At 37.0% G+C, this 23,436-nt stretch overlaps 3 protein-coding genes across 19 annotated transcripts in view; 2 read left to right on the forward strand and 1 right to left on the reverse strand.

Moving 5' to 3' along the window:
- The window catches only part of ANO5 (anoctamin 5), a 74,495-nt gene extending 70,143 nt beyond the window's left edge, over positions 1–4,352 (forward strand). For all 14 annotated transcript variants that reach the window (XM_086894138.1, XM_086894136.1, XM_086894133.1 and 11 more), the window contains one exon: positions 668–4,352. In XM_086894138.1, the coding sequence (XP_086750264.1) occupies positions 668–889 (222 nt within the window). In that variant the 3' untranslated portion in view covers positions 890–4,352. The remainder of the gene's footprint in view (positions 1–667) is intronic.
- Positions 4,353–6,480: 2,128 nt separating this feature from the next.
- On the reverse strand, positions 6,481–20,698 carry LOC111930676 (uncharacterized). 4 transcript variants are annotated; one of them, XR_015288350.1, is made up of 4 exons: positions 20,235–20,552; positions 16,934–18,343; positions 12,225–16,086; positions 6,481–9,567 (listed from the first exon to the last, which is right to left on the reverse strand). XR_015288350.1 is itself a non-coding variant. In XM_086894147.1 (4 exons), exon 1 carries the CDS (start codon positions 20,696–20,698, stop codon positions 20,276–20,278), a length of 423 nt encoding a protein of 140 aa, XP_086750273.1. In that variant the 3' UTR covers positions 10,536–12,405; positions 15,921–16,086; positions 16,934–18,343; positions 20,235–20,275. The 4 variants fall into 4 exon arrangements, 3 of the variants coding, with proteins under 3 accessions (XP_086750273.1, XP_086750272.1, XP_086750271.1); XM_086894147.1 differs by lacking the exon at positions 6,481–9,567 and having other exon boundaries at positions 10,536–12,405; positions 15,921–16,086; positions 20,235–20,698; XM_086894146.1 differs by lacking the exon at positions 6,481–9,567 and having other exon boundaries at positions 10,536–13,677; positions 15,921–16,086; positions 20,235–20,698.
- Positions 20,699–20,859: 161 nt separating this feature from the next.
- The window catches only part of SLC17A6 (solute carrier family 17 member 6), a 28,928-nt gene continuing 26,351 nt past the window's right edge, over positions 20,860–23,436 (forward strand). The window contains exon 1 of the mRNA XM_023928817.2: positions 20,860–21,145. Coding sequence (XP_023784585.1) covers positions 21,060–21,145 — 86 coding nt within the window. The 5' untranslated portion in view covers positions 20,860–21,059. The remainder of the gene's footprint in view (positions 21,146–23,436) is intronic.

Consider the following 23,436-nt stretch of genomic DNA (forward strand, 5'->3'; position numbering starts at 1 on the left):
AGCTGATCTCAGAGTAGGAACAGTGAAAATGGCTAAGCAAGACTGCAAATGTTGATCAAAATAATCAGCAAAATAAAAAAGGTCTTTAAGCAAGTGTAAGAGATTAAAGCCATCAGGACTAGCACTTCTACTCTTTTTGCTTTCATTAAAGAGCTGTATGTGAGATGACTGTGTTCAAAATTCAGACAGCATTTTGCAGTGATGTATATTGGTTAAAATCAGCTAAATCAATAGTTTGGATTACTGGCACTTCAGTGTTAAGCCACTGCTTTACAAGTTATGAAGGGAAAAGGGAGTAGTTCAGGTGCTCATCTCATCACTTTTCCTGCTGAGTTTCATCATCTCTCAATAGCTAAGTGTTTTCAGCACAGCTGTGTGAACTTTTTAACAAACCACACAGAGAAGTTAAAAAGTGATGGTTGAGATTCAGGCCCTGACACTTTCCTCTTGGGTTTGCTGAGTCATTAATGGTTTGGAATTAAAATTTCTGCACAAGAAGATATGTTTTAATCTTCATGTACATCTTAGATACTAAGTACTAAGTATTGTTCCAGGATATCCAAATTAAATGTATTCTATTGTGAACAAAAAGTGACCTATTTGGTGACAGATAAAACAAGACGTGTTTCATTTAGTAATGAGTTGTTACTTTTTTTTTTCTTTTTAGCATGTGGTATTCATCGTCAAATTCTTCGTAGCATGGATGATCCCTGATGTTCCTGCAGATGTGAAAGCCAAAATAAAACGTGAAAAGTATTTAACACAAAAAATCCTACATGAGTATGAACTTGAAAAACTGAAGGAGAGACTGTGCCAAGGTGATAAACAAGCCACAGAAAAAGAGTTCATCGCCACAGAAGGGAGAATGGAACTATCCAGAGCAATGTAGCCAAAAATCCAATTGTTTGGGATTTAGCTTGTTTTAGCTTTTTTTATCTGTGGTTTGCTCAGTATGTTGAAGGTTGTAGGAGAGTTCAACCTTTCTCTTTCAATCCAAAGATTTTAGGGTTTTCTTTAAAGGTTTTACTGAGCTTTCAAGGTTTAGGAAATCTGCTTAAATGTATGATTTCAGCACTGGTTTTTATTTTCCCGTGACTTTGAACAGTAAATGTAATCTTGTAATCCTAGAATTTTGACTCCTGGTATAGGGACTGTTAACCTCAAAGGGCTCACAGGGCATGATAAGGTCATTAACCACCAAGCCCTCTCCGTGTTGCTAATTGCAACATTCCAGACTGTATCCCAGCTGACTGAAAAGGATACCACAGAGGACCACTGCTGTGGAATATGCTGAGAATTATTATTTTTATTATGTAGCAATTTGAATAGAACACTCCTGATACAACGGTTAAGGTTTAGGACTGTTTTTTTATATTAACTATGTCTTATGAAACATTGGTTTGAACTTCTATACATTTTGCAGAAGGAATTAATTTTTAAAGATATATTGGCTTAATTCCACTTGTAATTACTTGTAGGCACAAAATTCAGTTGATACAAACTAGTTGAAGGGGAGAAAAAAGCCATAATTTATTTTCTTAAAGATACAATTTGTGGAAGAGTTTACTCTCTAAATGCAGTTATTGTGGAATCACCTAAATGCAGTGGGTTTTGAAAAGATGTATGCAATTTGGAGAATAACAGTTATTTAATTTCTCATTCTCAAAAACTGCCATTGGAAGATTATGTTTGACATTGTTTTTGGCCAAATCTTCTTGTTTGTTTATTTATTTATTTGTTTGGATTCTCAATGAATGCAAAGGGCTAAAACTGTGTGTCTGTCCTCAATGCATACTATGGAATGTGCCTGCACTCCATGGCAGTCGACTGGGAGCTGGACCACCATACCAGTGGTGATTTAGCTGAATGGTTTGGTCTTGGATTTTTATCATAAAGATTTTAAGCATGCCAAATAATAATCTATGTTTATGCTATTATTGTCCTTATACATAATATCCTGTGGCTTGGGGGTTATTCTGTTGTGGTTTTTTTTTCCTTTTGAATCTGTAGGAAGGATTTTTCTTTTCCTTTTTGTTAGATGGCTTTTCTGCAAAGTTACTGGGTTTATAAATATATAAATAACTATTTGTGCAAAGTAGCTTCCAGCTGTTTAAGAATGTGCCCTCATTTCCTATTTTGAAGCAAGTAGGCATTTTTATAATTTTGATGTATATTTAAAATGTATCAACGCTTCCATGCTTAGTGCCTTGTTTCTTTGCATTTGCAAGAGGTGTGAAAATTATCTCTGCAGGCCAGTGCCCTTTTCCAGAAAATGCTTGCAGGCATCAGGATACTGTGAACCTGCAGACAGAGCTGTTCAGTGTTACCAAACCAAGCCTGCCTTGGCACACTTCTGTTTCAGTTCTATGTGGACTGTTGGAGAGCAGTTTGTGCCTAGATTGCAGATTGTTTTAACACCAGATTATTGAGTTCTCTCATGCTGAATATACAAGGTAGACAAGATTAGAAAATTTTGCTCTATTTGCGCTTTGAAAGTTATACTTTGCAAGTATAAACATGAAAATTGAGATTTGTATTCCATATCAGCTGTATTATGTGCTGTTTACTAGTACCACAACTTAAGGTGTTTTGTTTTAGCAAACCTTGCCTGTGTCTTGGAGTACTTGGCAAGTAACCTTAATGTTGTAACAGTTTTAAATCAATGTCCTGAGTGGAGCTGTTGTTATTAGCAAAAGGATTAATGCTAAGTGCCTACCTCGAGCACACATCACACAGTTTGGCTGCCAGTCAAGGAGTCGATTCTGATAATTATTTCTCATTACTGTAAGCTACCTTCATTCTCTAAGGTTGCTTGATCAATCAAGCATGTTGGCAATTTATGTTCATGATCATGTTCTTGAATATTCAGATGTATTTGAAGTAATAGATCTGTTTGAGGAATGCATGTGTAAATAAATTAGCTCTGCTGCTTAATGTGTAAGCCAAAGAAAAGTATTAGCCATCAGTCGTAATCACATATCGAACACCACAATTTGCACCATGAAAGCACTGTGCTGCGTCTTGCACATATACTGTTAATTAAACTGCCTAATTTAGCTGTTGTGGGTTTGTTACTGTTTGCAATGCAAACAGATGCTTCAAACAGAAAGGTGATGAAATACAAAAGGATATATTTCTGTAGGAAATGTACAACCTGACTGAAGCTGAAAACAGATTTGGAAACTTAGTGTTAGATGGACTATTTCTGCTTATGGAAGATTAGTTTCTTCAAGTAATAAAGTGTCCTTATATACTACTCTTGAAAAGATATCAGCAAAATAGGTGTGTTGTGAATGAGCAATGCTATTTAGAAGTAAGATGGAGGAAAATAAAGAAATACATTTGTTTGGGATACAGCAATGATATGCAGACCCTAAATTTGAATTGATGTTTTGACTGCTATTTTGTTCTTCTTACAAACTTATTTTTTAAGATCACTTGCAGTACAAACAGATGTTTTGTATATGTTGTATCATAATTAGAAAGTGGAAAAAACCCTGGGATCAGCTTATTTAGAAAGAAATATGTATGTATTTTAAAAATAAGTCATTACACTTCATAGCATTACTTCTTTGTATACAGAAACTGTTGAAAAGAGTTCTCATACTAAAAGCTAATGTCACATAAAAAAATTATCTTGATGCCTTTTTTCATAATAGTTTGCCTTTACTTGCCATTAAGCAGTATTTTGACTAAAGGTATCAGTATGGTTGGGTTTATAACGGTTCACATAAGTTTCCTGAAGTGTTCTTGAAAAGTGATGAAAGTAAGGAAGGCCTGATCAGTTTGGAGATGTGCTGATTCTTCCTGATTGTTGGTGTGATTTAGTATCTAGAAGTCTCCTTTAACCAAAGTGAATAAAGTTTTGTCTTGCAATTACTGTAATTTAAGCAGCAATAGACTGCCTCATTACAATTAGTTACATAAAACAAATTTGACCTTTCAGGTGTAATACAGTCAGGGATTTTTATTTCTTTTTCAATTAAAATTTAGGTTTTTTACTGTGGGAAGGTTTAGTGGGGCATGTTCTAAGCAAAGGACTGAAAAAGAAGTGTGCTACTATGAGACACTATCCTATTTTTCTAGAATGTTTTTTACAATGCTTTTTCTTTTTTATTTAATGCTGTCAGTTTGAGGCAACAGAATGGAGTGAAAATAGATGACTATTCTACATGTACCACTTGTTTGACTCATACTGTCATGTAATCTGACTAGCATTTTTGTCTGCTAAGTATGTTGCTGATATATATGATACACTAATATCGCAATATTTTTTTAAACATTCTGCCGACATTTAATATGCACATTTAATAAGATCTGAATCTAGAAAATAAAGCTGTGTTCATTTTTAATGTGCTGTCAACTTTTGTGTGAAAATTCCAAGAAGTGAGAGAGGAGCCAAAGTACAGAAAGTCAAATGCCTGAAAAGCCTCCTGGAGGAGAATATTCATACAGATTTCTGCAACTCATGTATGTTGTGTTCATAGAGATCCATTTTCAACCAGGCTTCTTTTTCTGGGTTGTCTGGATACACTTTTTATTCCTGCAGTGCCAGGACCTGAGGTGACTTCTCAAGTTCTCAGTCATACATGCTGCTGTTTCCACATGCAGCACAAGTGGTTCACATACATGCACTTTAAGTAGCTTTTGTTTGAGTACATATACTGGAAAAGATGGCAGCGTCAAAGCTTTCCCAAGGGACTGGTAAAGTCTTACAATACATATTTTAATCTTTCTTAAAAGTCACTTCTGGGACCAGTGAAGGGCTTTGGATTATATCACAGGGAATCTGGCTTGAATTTTATGACATGCTCTCAGTAGACATCTTTATCTCAGCATGTCACTTCTCCTGTTGTATCACCTTTTCAGAACTCTGGAAACAGGGTCACCTGCTAGAATTGGTAGGTCATTGTCTTTGTAGCTTTGAAATTATAAACTAAGACACATGCAATTTAAGCATATTAAAGAAAGGTGTAAGATGAATAAAAGAATCCTCTCTGTATTAAAAAAGAATGAAAAAATACCAAAACCAGCAAGATGTAATTATATAATATGGTACCACTACTGTGCTCAATACTGAAGTTAGATAGGGTACTTAATTAAGTATGAAAATGAAAAAGCATTTAAAAGGAGAAGGAATTAGTAACAAAAGAAAGAGCAGAGGAAGAAAAAAAAAGATGAAGGAAGATGCTACTGATATGCAGGATATAAGGGATATTTATATATTGAGTTGTGAGTTTTCAGGTGCGTTCAAGCTTTGGTCTTGGATGTTAAACCTTGCCTCCACCAAGGCATGTGGTAAATGGGTAATTTAAATTTAAAATTAATTGGGGTACAATGTCTTCCAAAGCCAATTATATTTTATAAAAAAAGAGTAGTGTATTAGCTTGTGAGAAGACATTTACAAATTCTGGTACAAACCTGGCACTCTGTATGATTAGAAATTGTAGCTACCCTTCAAAAGTCTTAATTTCTTCATTAAACTTGTGCACCAAAATTCAGTGGTTTTACTTTCTGAATCAGAAAAATGGGTAAAGTAATATCATCTACCTAGATTAAAGAGTCTTTCTAAAAACAAATCTATGTTTATTCTATACAAAGAAAAAAAAATTATAGGGAGCACTGAAACAGAAGACATTTTTCCAATGTTTACATTTCATAAAGTAAGTTGTCTTACAGGAGCAGAAAAATAAGTAACCCATTCACCAGCGGATTAGTGGGAAAGAACAGCAAGATGTGGGAGAAACAGTATGCCAGCATCTTAAGTCTGCAATTTGTTTGAAATGTGTAGGCTGTGAAATGAATAAAATCTTATCTAATATTCCTCAAAATGTTCAAAATTAATAAAAACACAATGTTTCTGAAAATACTGTCTTAAAGGGTTAGGACACACTGCTGGAAAACACAGGGTAGGGGTCAGGGGTCCTAACATGTGGTGTGGCAAGAGAGGTTAAAGGGAGCCCTCACAAAGGACTTATTTAAAAAACTTCCCTTCCCTAAACAGATGGAAAGAAGTAGAGGGGGGAAAAAGGATGATCATTACCATATGAAGGGTAACAAAATTATTTCCAGACTATATGAATTACTGTGTAACCTCATTAAGCCACAGCTTTTTTTTGTCTGTCTGCCTTGTTAAGGGTGGTCACAACAATTCTTGCCTTGGCATCCTTAAAAAGGAGTAGCTAAATTAAATCTGGTTTTAAATAATCAGTTGTCTTAACGCAACACTTACATGATTCAGATGCAACTCAGGAAGGGTTTTTTAAGGAAATACTGAGAAATCTGCTAGGAGATGATGAGTAGGATGTGAAATTCAGCCATATCAATTTTTGGAAGATGCAATATGCATATTCCCTTGCAATAATTAGTGACTATGCTTTCTCAGTCAGAAATGAGTTAGTCTGAACCATTTGATAAGGGTAGGATTTTTTTGATTTTTTTTTTTTAATTATTCTTTTCAACTCCTCAACAAGCCAGTGCTGTTAGCTTGCCAAAAACATTTGTATTTAAATCACTGACTGACCTTGCTTGGCCCTTGGGTGTTCAAAGCATCCAACACTATTCAGCATTTCAGTTTTGATACTGAAATATGCAGAGGCCATAGTAACTGCTTCTGTCATCAGGGGGCATTAAATAAATGAGCCTTGTTATGCTGGCCTTTTCTGAACCAGAGTTGGTTTGAAACCCTTGATGTTGTAGGTCTATCTGGCCCACACCATCTTTGGCAATGAAAAGTTGCAGAGGTAGAAAAATTGTGGCTCATATGGCTCCTAGATCCTTGCATCTCACATGCTGGTGGCTTTTATTTATTTTTCTCAGCTAGTGGTTTTTGAAATGTAATACAAATAGTGCTTGAATGTTCCAGCACTGCATGCTCAATAGCTCTTTTAATAGGTTTTTCAAAAAGGAATAGAAGTACACCAGAGAGAAGGTTTTAGCAGGGAAAACTGATAGGAAGGCAAGATTCCCTGCCATCTTACATCTTCACAACAGGTAGTTTTGTTGTCAGTTTATCTCAAATAAACATATCTGCTGACAGTAGCCCATAACTAGTGCCAGCAAATAGTAATACTACAGGTAAGCCTGTTCTCTGGTGGTGGCATCTATATATTATTCTTCAGCTAAAATTCTGTCTCCATCTATTCCAATGTAAAGTGTACTGTTATTTTCAGATGTGGCCAAGATTTCAACATCTCTGTAATAAGAATCCAGTTAAAAAACCAAACATATGAAATAGGTAGGCAAAGAGGTTTATATACAGCTCACCATATAATAGTAATCTGTTAATTTTAAGGTATCAAGAGTTCATGCTGCTCTAAGCAAGCCACCAGTGCATTGTAATCAAGAGGGATTCCCTGCTTTCCCCTTTCACATAGGATTCCTTGCCTCTGTGTCAATGACAGCTTTTTAAATTCCTCAGGAGGTACAGTAGCAAAGGCAGTAGTAGAGGCAGTAGCAAAAAAGTCTCATATTTTGAATAAGGGAGAATAATCCTGTGTGTTTTATGGTAAGAAATAAGTGTTTTTCCTTGGGTTTTTGTTTGCATTTAGGTGGAAATAGCAAATAATTCTGTGGCTGCAACCTGCCTGTCACAATGACTCATGTTTTAATTAAAAGATGCCACAGTATATTGAGTCACCAGGTACCAACATCCAACTTTTTCATCAACTGAAAGTAGTCTCTGTGGGACTGGTGAAAAGATGATGATCTAGTTAATGGGGTCACTGCTGTGATTAGAGCTGAGGGAGTTGACAGGGGTAGAGGAAATCAAAGCAGATAAAGAGCCTGCTTCATACTTTTGCTATAAATTCAGAGTGCTGGGGTTATGTGCTGAACATGAGGAGGGAACTGAAAATAGAAAGGAACTATGAAGTCTTTATTAATTACTTTATCTTCAGAACGAGGAAGGTGAATAAATATAAGTGTGAGGTCTTATGAACTGGAGAAGACAGAAAAGCTGAGGCATCAGATGGGCTTGAAGCCCTAACTAGTAGAGAAATTTTTAATATTGAGGTATGTAGAAGAAACATTTAATTGTAAATGTTAGTCTGTCAGCAGGTCTCCCCAGCCTAGGAGAGGGGACCCAGTATTAGTAGTTAGGAACTGAAAGGGGGCATCCAAGACGTTGATTAAGTTGAGAATGGAAAAGCAGGATTTTCTTTGCTTTTGCAGCTGGAAGAAATTAACTGCAAAGAAATCCTTTGGAGTGTTTGCTTCATTTTCAATGCTGGACAAACTCTGCTTCAAATGTATACTCAGAGTAACGAGACACCTCACAGCTGCACAGAGCAGCCCCCCTCTCTCCTGTGCACACACCATTCATCCTTGATTGTCACATATCTGTCATTGCAGGGACTGAGCTCATTCCTGGGCACAAAGACAGTCACAGGAGCAAGGCTTTTCCATAGACTTCAGGTATCTGATGGGGATGGGGCAAATGCTAAGCAAGGGAACTTCAGTTTCTGTTATGAGAAAAAATACAACTTCCGACAAGGCTACATTGGGGAGCTTCTTCATTCTGCAGTACATGCCAATTATTTGGTGCATATTTGGCACAGAAATGCACAAAATTCACAGTCATTCTGAAACTTTACAATTAAGGCTCTAACCTGACAAAGCATTGATACTGTTTAGCATGAAAAGAATGATATCAGAACATTGTCTTTGGACATTATGCTCTATGTCACATTTTAAAGCATGCTGGAACAGCAGCTTGGCCTGGAGGTGAAGCTGAAAGGGCTGACTGAAAGGGCCAACCCAAAGCAGTGGATAGGTATTTCTCTGTTGATTTTTTTCTTTGATCAGACCGCAGTGATTTGTCAGTGAAATGTCAAACATCTAAATTAATAAAGACAGTCCCACCATAAATCTGTTGTCAGAATGGGCAATAATGGTGCAGACAATCACAAGATGTTCATGTTAAGTGTAAAGCAGAGAGGAAACATCTGTCAAAGTGGCAACATTATGGTTCTGCATTTGGATGAAAAACAGGCAGATTTTGGTGGAAGTGCAGGTGGCATCATGGACACTGTTCACAGGACACTCCTTCCAGGGACTTTTTCTTCATTCCATCTATGGGGCTGACTGAACATCTTTATTTAGATTTCTTCCTTCCCTCCTCCCTTCAGGGGAAATGCTGGAATGCAGAGCAGGATTTTCTCTTGCAGCCTGGTCTTAGCTGAAACCTTTCCTTTATGATTGCCGTTGCAGCCAGCTCCACTGTGTCTTTTGAGATGTTCTTTGCAAGAGCACTGTATTTTTTACTCCAGTAACACCTGTTTTGTCACAAGTGGCAATTGTGAATCACTATCTGGGCCTGATACACCTTGAGGCTGTTAGACAGTGATGGGTGATGATTTGTCTCCCCAGGTAGGACAACCCCTACCTTGACTCATCTCTTCCAATAATGGAACATCTATTTAACAACATTCTGTAACAACATCTAAAACAACAACTATTCCATCATGTTACAAAATCCATAGCAAGGCCACATCATCTTCTTAAGGCAGGATATTATCATACATGTAGGAGACATACTGATATATACTCGGGACTCCTTTTGGGCAGCTACAAGAATAATGGAAAATAGTTTCAAGACTGCAGTAGTCAACTTCCAACCCTGAATATTCTGTTCTTTCAAATGAAATAAGGTAAGAAATGAACAAAGCTGGCAGCAAAACTAAAAGTTTGACAAAAAATTATGCTTTCAGAATTTTTTAAAAATTATTCTCTGTTAAGATTTATTTCTTTATTTTATAGCTTTAATACATCCCCAGCAATATTAAAGATCCCAGTGAAAGAGTTAGACATTTTGACCCACCATTTTTGCAAATGAAATCGTTCCCTTAGTTTTATTTCCTGGTTGTTAACAAAACTTTCCTAAAGTAGAATTTTTCATTAAAAACAAACATTTGTATCAACATATTTTTAACTGAAAAAGCTTTAAATAATGGAAAAATTCTAAATGGTTATTAAATATGTCTGGGGAATATTTTAAAATATTAAGAATGGAAGTTTTAATTCTTTTTTGTTATCTTCAAAGGCAAAAAGTTTACTACTTCTTGCAGTTCTCAGTCTTTCATCTTGTTCTGCAAGACTGAGTTACCAGGTACCATACTCAAGTTGCACGTCAGATACTTACTTGTATGTGTGAGTTTTTGTGTAACCATAGCATCAGACAGATTATATTGTGAACACAGTCATAATGAATAGCATAGCATAGCATAGCATAGCATAGCATAGCATAGCATAGCATAGAATAGAATAGAATAGAATAGAATAGAATAGAATAGAATAGAATAGAATAGAATAGAATAGAATAGAATAGAATAGAACCTACTCATATTATCTGGAGAATTAGACTAATTAATAAATAAAAATCCTGAGAAGTATCAGGTATTTGAATACTATCAAGAAGAAAAAGTTACTGCTCATGCTTAGTTTGCTCAGTCTTCCCTCCTGATGCACAAAGAATTTCTGAACCTGATTTGTCTACTAACACAAAAGCAGCTACTAACAAAAAAAATGGAGTTACATTTTGGTCAAGTATTTATTAAGGGTATTAGAATTGGAGCCCAATGTTTAGCAATATTATCAACTGTTAAGAATTACTTTAATTTTGAGCATTATATTGTCCTATTTATGTCCCATAACCTTTTGTGAAATAAGAAAGAATATAATAAGAAAAAGCACAGAGAAGAAAATGATACAACTGACGTGTACATCTGGCATCCCACTTGTGCTGAGAAAGGGACATTCCTTCAAATGCAGGGATCTGTAAACTGCTTGTTATCCTACTGCAGGGAAATGGGGTAGATGAAGCATGGAGCATTTTGAAAAAGCAGTAATATATATGTGAAACAGAAATTGCCTTCAGCCCCCTCAAAAAAGTTTAGTGAGGGTCTGCTCTCAGGCTGCCTGTGGTATGTGGTATGAGAAAGGAATTCAAGAACATGAATAATTTGTGAGATTTCTTGCCAAAATGCTGGCACTCATGAAAAAGTCCTGTTGTATTTAAAGTTATATTCCTTGATATTGGGTTCACTAAGAGAAACTTGGGCTGGTTTGTTATACTATCTGACCACCTCTGTGCCTCAAACAGATTTAAGGGAGGATCCTCCTCCCTCTTTCCCTCACTGGTCATATTTTTCATGTCCCTCAGGTTTTGTGACTGGTCACCCATACTTTCAGTGAAGAAGGATTAATGAGTATCGTTTTGAAATCTATTAGAAGTGTTGGAGAGTACAGGGAAGCTTTTGAAAGATAAGCAATCGATTTATGAAGCCTTTTGGAGAACACTACACAAAGTACAAGACCTGAGTGAAGGAAAGATGCTCACGTAGATAGGGAAAGCATGTGCTGGGTGAAGCACTTAGGTGTAATGTTAACCAGCTGCCAAAGTACCTCTCAATGATTTATGATGTGTCCTGATGACAGAGCACACACTAATTTGAGAGTGATTAATATTCTTGTCATACATGAAAAGAAATGGACAACCTGCCAAGGAAATTTTTCTGTGAAAGCAGAAGTCCATCTCAATGCACCAAGAGTGACTCAGTAACATGAGACTGATATAATGCATGGATTCAGTGGACATTTCTATTTAAGATAAAATTCCTCCAGGGAAAGGTGTTTTCATAAGCCAGTGGGGCCCCCTAGTAAAAAATAATTTGCAAGTGAAGAGGACATGACTGACAGAATGTATTTTTAGGGACTACTTACTTTCCAGCCATTCAGTTTGAGGATATTTTCAGAGCTTTGATTATTATATGATTATTCCTAGCCAAAAGCCAAAAAATATGAAACCAATTGTTGTAAAGGCACTAAATCTAGCCTTTGTAATGCTTCTGATGTGTTCAGCACTTCAGAAGCCAGAACACATCCACAAAGAAAAAGGGAATATATGACATCATGGTAGGTGTAAATTGTGGTTGAATTGGTAGTCTCAGACCAATTGCTAGACACATAAAAACAAAACAAAACTAGGGAAAACTAGTACTGAAAAGTCAGTCTATCATGATAAGGACAAAAAAAATGATGTGTACAAAAAAACATTCAGATCACTGTAACAAAATATAGGTTCTTTGTTCTGGAAATAGCAACAGTGATTTTACTGGAATTATGCATAAAGTAAGACATACAGTGTGGAAACACAGGAAAATATTAAGTGAGAAAACAAGAAAACAATTAAATTTAACAACTTAGGTGTTGCAGACATTAATTACCTGGCTTCAACTTCCAGGGTGTGAGCTCTGGACATCTGGCAAACAGCAAAAAACTGTGCTTGCAACCTCCATTTTCTCACATATTTATTCATCTCTCAGTCTTGATTTTGCTTGGCTGTAGTATGATGGACATTTTTCATGGATAAAGCGGGCTTAATGTCTAAGAAATACCTCAACAGGGCTTCAGAAGAAACAAATGGTAAGACAATTTTTTGAGAAACTGCCATGACTTCTGAAAGGAGAGCACAGAGGATGTGAAAATTATATGGAATCTTTCTCAGCTGGCAGAATGCCATGGGCACATTTCAATTATTTCCACACACATTGGCCAATCTTGAATTCCTTTCTGAATATTATTAAGAGATATGCCTCCTGCTCTACAAGGTAGGAATACAGTAAAAGGAGACTTTGGCACTTGTCTCTTTCCTCCTTCCAGCTGTTATTTTTCTAATAGATTGAGAAGTTTCTGTACCACTAAAACAGAATAAATAGCATTGTCTTATAAGAGCTTTCTTTCTGCACTTTAGTATTTGGCTTTGGCAAACAGAGTGGGATCCCTAGATCATACACTACAGCATACAGAGACGGCACTAATGGTAATACTGATCACTTCTCACAGCACACAGGGATAGCACTAGTGTATACTGATCACTTCTCCAGCTCTGGAAAAAAAAAAAAAGCCAGTGAAGAATTGTCCGTAAAAGAGTGCCCTTTGGGTAGAAAAGGGAAGCAACCAGCAAATCTTTGCTCCAAGAGGAGTCAGAAAGTGACTCAAATACAGAATGAGTTGTAATAATCAGATGTAATTCAGTAATAGTCCATGGTAAAGGCCCAGCAGATGTCAACTATTTAGATGAGGGCCGTTGGAAAGAAAACCAAAAGACAGAAATGCTTGTCTTGGCTTTCAGGATGAAAACACCAGCTTAAGAGACAGACAAGGAAACCCTGAGCCTGGTAAGGAAAGAAGGTTCAACACAAGTCTTATAAACTGTTTCAACTTCCAAGTCTTGCTAATAGGCCACTAAATGAGTAATCAAAATTCACCTCCCCCATAGAGGAAACACTAGAATAGCTAAAGACATCAGAACTGGTCACACAGAGACTGAGTCACACAAAAATCAACAGACTCCCTCCAGGGGAATCAGTTAGTTGATCTATCATATCTGTGATGATTTATTTGTAACAAACAATACAAAAGATAGATGTAAAATATTTACACTTAAACACCAGATTATAAAATGAAATGCGTACGAAATCTGAGCTCAATGCTGACATTTAGAAAAGGTGTCTGAATCAAGAACTTGATATTTTTAGTTGCATTTAGAGATCACGTGTATTTTTAAATAGATAGGTTGAGTACTTCAGCCTGAAGTAATCTTTCTATATGACATCCTAATCTTCCTGCCTCCTCTGTGGAACACAATGCAACCACCACTGAGGTCATTAGCAGTGCCTGAAAATAAAGCAGATATTCTCCTGTCAATTTATGTGCTGCTCTAATATTTCTGAGGGAGAAAGAACATCTTATGTATTCCATATATCAGCAAGAATAGCATTTTTGTCTTTTGATTCCCTTAAAATCGTTTACAGTCTTTGATTTTCCTTTGTAAGAACAAGAACACTTGGAATTTTCTACCTTCAAACCCATGGCCATGTTCTCCTAAGAAGACATCTAGTACTTCTGAAGTATTCATAAAAGTGGCAAGTTCTCTTGTGGTTTAGAGAAGGCACACACATTGTCCCTCAAAAGATACAACAATATCAAAGATAGTTTTTGCTATTAATGAAACATGAGATCAACACAACCAACAGCATCTAACACTGATGGGTTGAGTCCTATTTTATAACAAAATGAGATTTACACTTCTTTTTTGTGAGTGTGTTCATTTCCTTCCATAATCACTTTTGAACCCATTTTGATCACATTTGGCAGAAACATAAATGTGCCAGAATTATGATTTCCCTACAACTTTAAAGAAAATCATTTACCAAGGGTAGTGTTGTAAAGGAAATAAAAGAGGCACAATAAGGAAGAAAGATAAGGCATGTTAATGACATGACAGAAACTAAGTATGCTGATGGGAAAGCACTGAAGAATATGCGGGGGGGACCTGAGTTCTCATAGATCCTGACCAGGGCCTGATATAAGGAAAGGGCAGTAGAATACCAGGATTACTGAGGACAGGAAGCCTCAGAGAGTCAGGTGAACTCATTGACGGCTGGGCTCAATTACCTTAGAGGTCTTTTCCAGCCTTAATGAATCTATGATTCTGTTTCTGTACTCACAGAACAAACAGTATTTAATTTTATATTATGAATACAATGATTATATATTATTGAATAAAATATTTTTATTAAAATATTGGTCATTTGAAGACATGCTAGCATTGTTAACTTGGATTAGTGTTATCTGATGCAGATGCAAATGTATGACATAAGAAACCTGCACAGGTTTCATATTCTTCTTGTTTGGATCCATATTGGAGACAATGCTTTTATGCTAATTCCAAGAAAATTCAAGAGAATAAATGAATTATTCAGTCTTGAATTTGTGTGATGGTTGTCAGCTTGTCAAGAAATGAAACCAAAGAAGAAAATATGGGATGAATGAAAGTGTCCCTCAGATTTCTTTCTGGGAAAGCATGACAATTACTTTCTATGGACTTGGCTAACCCCAAACAACTAAACACATACTTCTCCTTATGTACTTTTTGCTACAATGAACTCTACTCATTGTCTCAATATCCTTCTACAGAGAAAAATTATGGCTTAGCACATGAAAATATGCAAGTGTCCACTAGTAGATTATATTTGTGGATATAGATTCTAATTACAGTTATATCTATCTTTCTCCTTAATGAAACAACTTTATACATTCTTCCTACATACATCCTTCCTAAACATCATTTACTGTATTTTGTACTGGTTTAGTCTTTTTTTATTGTTTGAAAAAACAATATTTATCCTAAAGAAGAATAATCCCAAAAAACTGAGGCACATTAAAACTGAGTGACAAATTTAGGTTGTAGTATCAGTCTCAGACCCAACACAGTATTCCAGAACCTGCCCTACCAACTCAGATGTCAGTTTGCTGTTGTACTAGGCACAATTGTTTTCCAAATATCTATTATGTGTTTTCTTGGGTTGTTTTCCCCCACCAGGAATAGTTTCCTGATCAAATTATGTTACTTTTGATATGTCTTTAAGTGTTCTTCTAGCAAATGAAAGCATATAGTAAATTTAAGCATATAGTAGATTTAAGCCCTGTTCAGATCAGTGCAACTTGTGATCTGAATCAATGGAAATTCATCCCCGAACTTTTTTTAATACATTTTAAAATAATGTAGACAAGTCAACAGAAAATAAAGGTCTACTGCAGCCTTATAAAATCTGCTTCTGATTTTCTAATTCTTGCAATAGATGGTCACCACAATACAGTCTCCAATTTCTACATTTCTCACAAGGTTTCTCAGGCAGTGAAAAGAGACCTGACTGTCACTAATACCAAACTGACTCTTGCATAAAACACTCTTCTAAGCTGTTAAAAAAATCCAGTGATGGTCATCCTGGAATAATAATGTAATGACAGATTAAAAATATTAATCATTAATCATCATAGTAATAAAATATAGGAAAATGTGCTGCAATCACAAACCTTTGGCTAAATTTTGTTATGGATAATTGCATCCCACTCACCAAGTGTTGCATAGTTGTCTTGGATACTGAGAGAATTGTTACTGTGTCTGAGCCCCAGAGGTAGGTGCATTTCTGTCCGTGTAACATGACAGATGGCTTCCAGTCCTTTGGGATCCTTCGCATGTAACTCATGGAACAGTACTGGAATTCAAAGGAACAGATGTTCCTGTAACATGTGGGAAGGATATAAGCATCTCCATTTACTTTTAAGATAAATGTATTCAATGCTGTTAAATTTTTCCACAGATATACCAGAAAAAAAAGAATAAAATTAATATAGTTGCTTTCATATTTTAAAAGGCATTTGCCATTGGGTGGATTTTTATTAATTTGTTGGGGTTTTTTTTTGAACAATCTATCTGCTAGTACTAAAAATTAATTAAATTTTAGACAGGAAAGGGAGGATGGAGGAAATAAATAAGTCTTTTTGTAACATAACAGAAAAATTTCTAGCCATGGAGTAGTCCTATATAGTAACTACAAATAATCTAGTATTTCTTTTTTTTTTTTTTTTATGGTGAGATCTGCTATACCAATAGAACATAAAATTTGACTGCAATTCCAATTATTTATCTAGTCCTTTTACCACTGGAGGGCTGAAGGAAGAACTTCAACATGAACTGGATTATCTGATATTAGGTGCTATTAGAAGGAACACTAAGAATTTACATGCTTAGAAACAAGATATTCCTAAACAAAAAAGCAAACTGACAAAAAACCAAAACCCTGGAGTTTTGTAGCATATCTTTAGAATATTTCATCATCTATGTTAGTGCAGAGATCCCTGAGCAAATTATCTCTAGTTTGGTTTAAAACCAGAAACTGCCCCAAAATATGAGTGTTCAACTCCTGTGCTCTATCATGTTTCATTTCTTTTGCATTTTAGACTACTGGCAAAGCAATGCAATAACATTCTAGCAACTGAATGAGGGCATCTGAAAGAGTAGCCCTATTTGCAAGCACTAAACTGACATATATAAAACTTAGCTGAAGCAGTGGAAAAGCTACTCAACTTTGCTTGACAGAGTCCACAGCCGCTTTTATATTGCCTCTGTGGCCAGCTTCCTGGTAGATTTTTCTATTTGTCCCTGTGATAGTGGCCCAAAGTTCTGGATTCCTATTTCCAAAATGCACAATCTGGTTGAGAGGGACCATGTGAATGTGTAACTTCTGCCCAGACACATCATTCTTTAGCATATTTCAGTCCAAGCATGTTCTGTTTCGGACACAAAATAAGAAGGATAATTGTGTTGTTGTGGAAATACAGAGCCAAGATTTGACCCAACACTTCAACTTCTGCCATGTTTGTTGTATGACATAAATCACCAATCTGGCCTGCAGTTCAGAAAATTAAAGTACCACTCAAGATGTAAACATCACAGATTTTGAGAAAGCAGGAAGAAGTTCCATGAGTATTGCATCACATTACAGCTATTCCTTTTGACACCATTGTGTAATACACTTCTCAACAGGACATAATAACCACATTGTGCTCATAACCTAGGTCTAGAGCTATAGGCACAGCCCATTCCATAAAATACAGGTTTAGACATTGATGGATAGGCCTCCAAAAGGCGAAATTATCTAAAATGTGTTGTCAATCAGACTTCACATAGTTTTAACTTGGATTCAGGAATCTTTACAGCTTGGCATGCAAAATCCAACATAGACACATCTTTAATATGTCAGTGCATGGACACTACATCTAAATCCTCAAAGAGATGTATTGGGCAGTTTTTCAAGGGACTTGTCCAGCAGTGAATTGTCGCCCTGAAAACTCAGCTTCTGAGTTTGCTGACATAGTTTTCTAAGACTTTCCCAGGACAGTAACTGTAAACATAGAGATAGGTATACATTCCTTCTGCTACACGTCTTGTGATGGACATCTCTCATGGCCAGTGCAGTGAGAAAGTATTATCCTGACCATCCAATCCCTGGCCGTGGTCAGAAGCCTATAAATCCTGGGAGGAAAAATAAACTCTCTCTTCCTTTCACCACAACTTGACCTGTGTCCGTGTGATCTATTCATCTTCAGCGGCAACAGTGAATCATCATGACTCTGGAGAGTAAGACAAAAGCCCACCAAACTTGTTCAGGAAGTGATCTTTGCAAATGTTCATGGAGAATGAGAAAATTCCTGCTTTAAAACAATCTTTTCATCACATTTTTCTGCCTCTTAAGTCAAGGTTTGGCACAAGATCTTATTTCAATATCTTCTTTTAATGATTGAATTTTTTTCAATAAATGGTTGACTAAAAAAGGGTTTACAAAGCTTCTTTCAGAAAACCTTCTTTCTGGTGGCCTGGCAAGCATGATGATTATTTTGGCATTGCTGTATGATTTTGCAGTTCCATAGTCCCAAAGAAGGTAGAAAATTGCTTTGTTTTTCAGGTGAATCAAATTCCATTTGATTTAGTGGACATCTACCATAAAAAGAAGTAGTAATTAGATCATACTTCATAATTTTTGAAGTATGTTTATGCTATCCTCAGTACCAGAAGTCTGTATTACACACAGCAGTTTAATGGCATAACTAAGATTTTAAACACATAATTTTTTTTCCTGAAGATGACACTGTGTTATTGAGAGCAGTATTCTGTCACTTTTCAGTTAACAGGAATAATAAAATGTCTTTGTATGCATGATCATATGAAGTTAAAGTAATACATATATTTTTATTTTTCAAAATGGATCATAAAATATATGTTCACTTATAAATTCTACTCATATGACACTTGAGAAAGAGAAAATTCATTTTGCAGTGAGACAACAGCAAGAATAAGGTCAAAAATAGAATTTAAATATTTACTATTTTTAAATCACCTGATCTTGTTCAGGACGTGACTCAGTAGCATCTGAATTTATCATCTGATAGACATAAAATTTCTATTTCAGATAGCTACAGCAGCAGACCCTAATCACTATAGGACTTTACTGTATCAGGTTAGCTTGCTATTTTGCATATTTTATGCAATTAAGGACTATGTATTTCTCCTCTACTAAGGGAAACAACCAGGAATCTGGACTTTTCTTCTCCATTTTGGTGTGATATGGTAAATTATTTATCTTTCCCAAATCAATCGTCATTTATTTATTAGATACTATTATTTTGCTAGTAATTATTGCTGCTACTAAGTAGCCATAACATCATAGCCATGCCAGTGCTGAGCTTTCTAAAAAAAAGGGCCAGAGCTCCTTGCACAGCAAAAATAAACAAAGCACCCTTGCCCTGCAGGCTTTACAGCCTCAAATTCCTCAGATTCCAGCTCAGAAAACGACTCAGTACCTTTCTGAAAGGCTTGAATTACAGAATTCAATCCTATTAATGCATCCCTGAAAAACAATATTCTGTTCTTGCAGGCTCTCAGAAAAAACTATTAATATAGGTTTCCTTTGAGCATCTGCAATGGCACAGTGGAGCCATGATACACTGGGAAGACATGCTTATGTAACTGTGCAGCTTTTCCTCTTCTGGGAAAAATTCTTTCAGGATTTTAATGGTAGTGACAATGCTGCAAACCACATCCAATAGCTATCATGAGGTAGAAATCAGGGCTGTGTTATGATGCTAATTAGCAACATTTCAATTACATATGGTTTATTTATAATTTATTTTCTACTCTAGTACTTTGTAGTTCTTGTACAATTTTGAAAGGAAATATTGAAATTCTACATGGATCAGTCATTATGGGAATTTCAATATTAAAATAATTGGTCTTGTATAAATGTACATTGGTGCTGTAAAACTTCATTAACCCTCCAGCAGAGGGCAACATCTGAAAGAAATATTTCAATAAATCCAGAGAGCAGTTGCTTTTAGGATATTGCAACTACAACATATGTTTTCATCAGGGAATCTTCCTCTGAAAATACGGTTTGCATTAGGTTACCAACTGGGCAAGTGAAAGAGCTTAATAATATTAGAATGACTTGGTTAAAACACAAGCTATAATTTTTTTTAGTAGCACATTGCAGAAATATTAAGATTAAATCTAAGAGAAATATAATCGTTATGACTTAGAAAGAAATACCGATTTTTGCATCTTCAATTTTCTTCAAAGATATAAAAGTTTATTCTTATTAGATTCTGAAAGGAAAAATAATTTTCTTCAGAGTATGCTCAGTTCATTCCAGTGCTGTAAATACCACAAATCAAGGTTGAGTGCTACAGTGGCCTACTCAGAGGCATGAAAACAGAGAACAAAAAAAAAGATGAAAAATATTAAATGTTTCAGAGAAAGCAGTCACTAATGGATTCCTAACATGATCTAAAATAAGCTGTGTGAGTAAATTTGGATATAGAGGTAAATATACCTTTGTAACGTTTGTTATCTGTTTATAGCATTACAGCAGCATTATTGCGGCTGTGCCCGGTTTGCCCGGGAGCGAGACTGGCTGCACGAAGGCCACGGCCTTTCCCCGCACCGCGCTATACGAGGAGCAGCGGCGCTCCCCCGGGGCGCGGCGGGAGCGGCAGGGCCAAGGTGCGGACGGGGGCGCAGCGCTGGCCGTGGTGCTGAAGAGACGAAGCGCCTGGGGAGCGGAGCCGCGGCAGCGCCAGGGTCAGCGCTGCTCGGGAGGGAGCACGGGAGGGGACAGCGGGCACACCGCGACTCCACGCCGCCCGTGGGTTCGGCCGGCGGCTCCGGGGACTTGGCAGTGTCTGCCCAGGGCGGCGAGCGCACCCCGCCCCCGTCAGCGCTGCAGCCGGGGACACGCAGAGCCGCCACTGACTCGAAACGCTCCCGCACGATCTCCGTCCCCTCCCTGCCGGGCATGGCTCTGCCTCCGCCCGCCACTGCTGAACCCTGCGAGGCCGAGGAGAGTTTCTGACCGTGACTGGCAACTCCGTGGTGCCGGGAACCCCGGGGGCTGCCTGCAGCGCGCTCCGACGCCCCTCTCGCTGCCGCACACAGGCGCTCTCCCTCGCCCTCGCCCCCCCCGACTCCGCACGTCGTCTCCACCTCACTCACACACACACGCGCGCACTCTTCCTCTCATTCTCCCTTCATCCGTAGGTGCACCGATAGCCATTGAATGAGGACGAAAAGTTAAGAGATTAAACCAATATGAACCACCGTTGCTCGTAGCAGTGCCGTATCCAGCGCAGAGCATTATCCAGCGAGCATCCCCTCAGGAATGGAGTCCGTAAAACAAAGGATTTTGACTCCCGGCAAGGAAGGATTGAAGAATTTTGCTGGAAAATCGCTTGGCCAGCTCTACAGGTAAGACCGGTATCTTTTACAGGATTCTAATTCCCCCCAAAATTGGAAGCTTTTCTTAAGCGTCCATTGCTGCAGGAGGTAGAATGCTTTGGGGAGGTTAGCGGTGGCAGGGTTGGGAGCTGTTGTGATTCTGCTGGATATAATCTAGATCCTGGAAACTAGTGCTGAAGCTGCTCAATATGGCACCCTCGTAACTTCTCTATCTGATTCGTAGATGGTGTCAGTAAAGATGTAGTAAAAGATCACCCCACCTTTCTTCAAAAAAAACAGGATCCCATCTTGAAATCATAATCTGGAAAGAGCAGCAACCTGTATTTTTGTTCCATCATAATTTTGCAATGCACTCACAGGATCTTGCCCTCTGGCCTTAATAGTTATTAAATATATATATATATATATATATATATATATATATTTTCTGGTTTTGATTAGTCTTGTCCTTTGTGTAATTCATCATCAGATGAAAGTAAACATGGAGATGTATAAATAATTGATATCAAAACGATTTTTTTCCTACTGAAGCTGAAACATATAGAGGAATGTGTTTAATTATTCATCCATATGCCTTTAGAAGCATCTGCTTGTCCTATAAATGATATACCACTGCAATTGCTGAACTCAAAAGCACCACTCCTGTATATTTCTGTGTGTAAAGAATATTTCTGTCATCGTGCACACAGATAAATAAACTCAGATTTTTGCATACCTAAGAAGTGCAGGCACTAAAATTCACACATCATTCTCCATCCAATCTGGTGATTTTAGTGACCTCCACAGCGTTTGAGAATAATATGTGAAATTACAATAAATTTTCGATTGTACCTTCTGCTAGAAATTACCCCGAAATATTTGGTCTGGTTTTGGGTGTTCTGTTAGTTTGGACTGGGTTTTGGTTGTCTATGTGTGTGTGTGTGTGTGTGTGTTTTGTTTTTTTGGGTTTTTTTTGTGTGTGGTTTGGGGGGGGTGGGGGGTCGGTGGTTTGTTTGTTTGTTTGTTGGGGTTTTTGTTTGGTTTGTGTTTGTTGGTTTTTGTTTTGGTTTGGGTTTTTTTTCCGAATTGCAGCTATAAGGTAACTGCGGATTTGTCTGCCCAGGGTAGGTCACGTAAAAATCTTTTTTCCATACCTATGCGGCAGTGCTGGGCACATACACCAGGCTGTTTCACAGCATGAGTCACAACTTCTGCTGCCATTTTAAGGGAAGGGGACATATCAGTGAAGTGATAAAGACAAAATTAAGGTTTCCATTTTCATAGGAAGTGTACCATTAAGAAAAGTCATTAAAGTTATCAACAATGCAATTAATTTCCTACAGTTTTTGGTTATATTTAAGTAATTTTTAATTGCTGAAAGCTAATAATAATAAAAAGAAAAACCCAGAATAACTGCTTAAAATATAATTAAGGAATTAAACCTCTTTTTTTCCATTCTTAAAGGCTTTACAACATTTAAATAAAGCTACTATCTCTACTACTTGTAGTCACACAGTGAATAATGGAGAAACGGTGTTTGTATTTTCCAGCAAAACTCCGTTTGAATTCACACCTCGACTAACAAACTCGCGATTTGCTAATTTTTTAAGCTCAAGGCAATTAAGTACTTGTTTACTCTTCTTAGAATCTAAATAATTTTTTTGCCTCTTTCGCATTGATTTCCAGCCTATTCCCGAAGACAAGACACCCATTCAGAGAGAAAACACTCCTACTCTTTATCCACACAAACGAATTTTGAACATAAACCCACGGTGGTTTATTTTATTCACAACTTTTAAAATGTTTCTTAATGCCGCGATCTTTAAGCATGGAAATTACATGCTCAGAAAAATCAGGAAAATTTAATCTGAGTAGCTTTTGGAGAAAATCCCTATATTTTCTCCCGAGCACGGATAACCTTTTAAGCCTTATTCTGCTACTTGTTAGTGCCCTATCAGCTGGATGAGTTAACCTGAAAGAGATGCTCCTCCGAGTGATAAAGCCCTTCTACAGCAGAGGTGAGATCAGCGGCTGTAGAGTCCAGAGTATCGGCAAATGGTCACATTGCTTCTCAATACGACATAATTGGTTAGCTTTTCTGGTTTTTAAATATCTCAGTGACTTCAGAAGAAGGTTTAGGGATTCAATATAGGACACGTGCTCTATAAAACTGATTTTTCTTGCTACCGAGACAGCATTTTAAAGAATTTTCCACAAAAAAAAAAATTTAAAAAAAAAAAAGTTCTAAATCACCTTTCATGGTATTTTTCAGCTGGTTGGAAATAGCTGCAAACAACATTTCCCTTCAGATTGTTTTCTAG

The sequence above is a fragment of the Cyanistes caeruleus genome, chromosome 6 (assembly GCF_971803275.1).
Source record: "Cyanistes caeruleus chromosome 6, bCyaCae1.hap1.1, whole genome shotgun sequence".
In the NCBI taxonomy this organism is placed as follows: Eukaryota; Metazoa; Chordata; class Aves; order Passeriformes; family Paridae; genus Cyanistes; species Cyanistes caeruleus.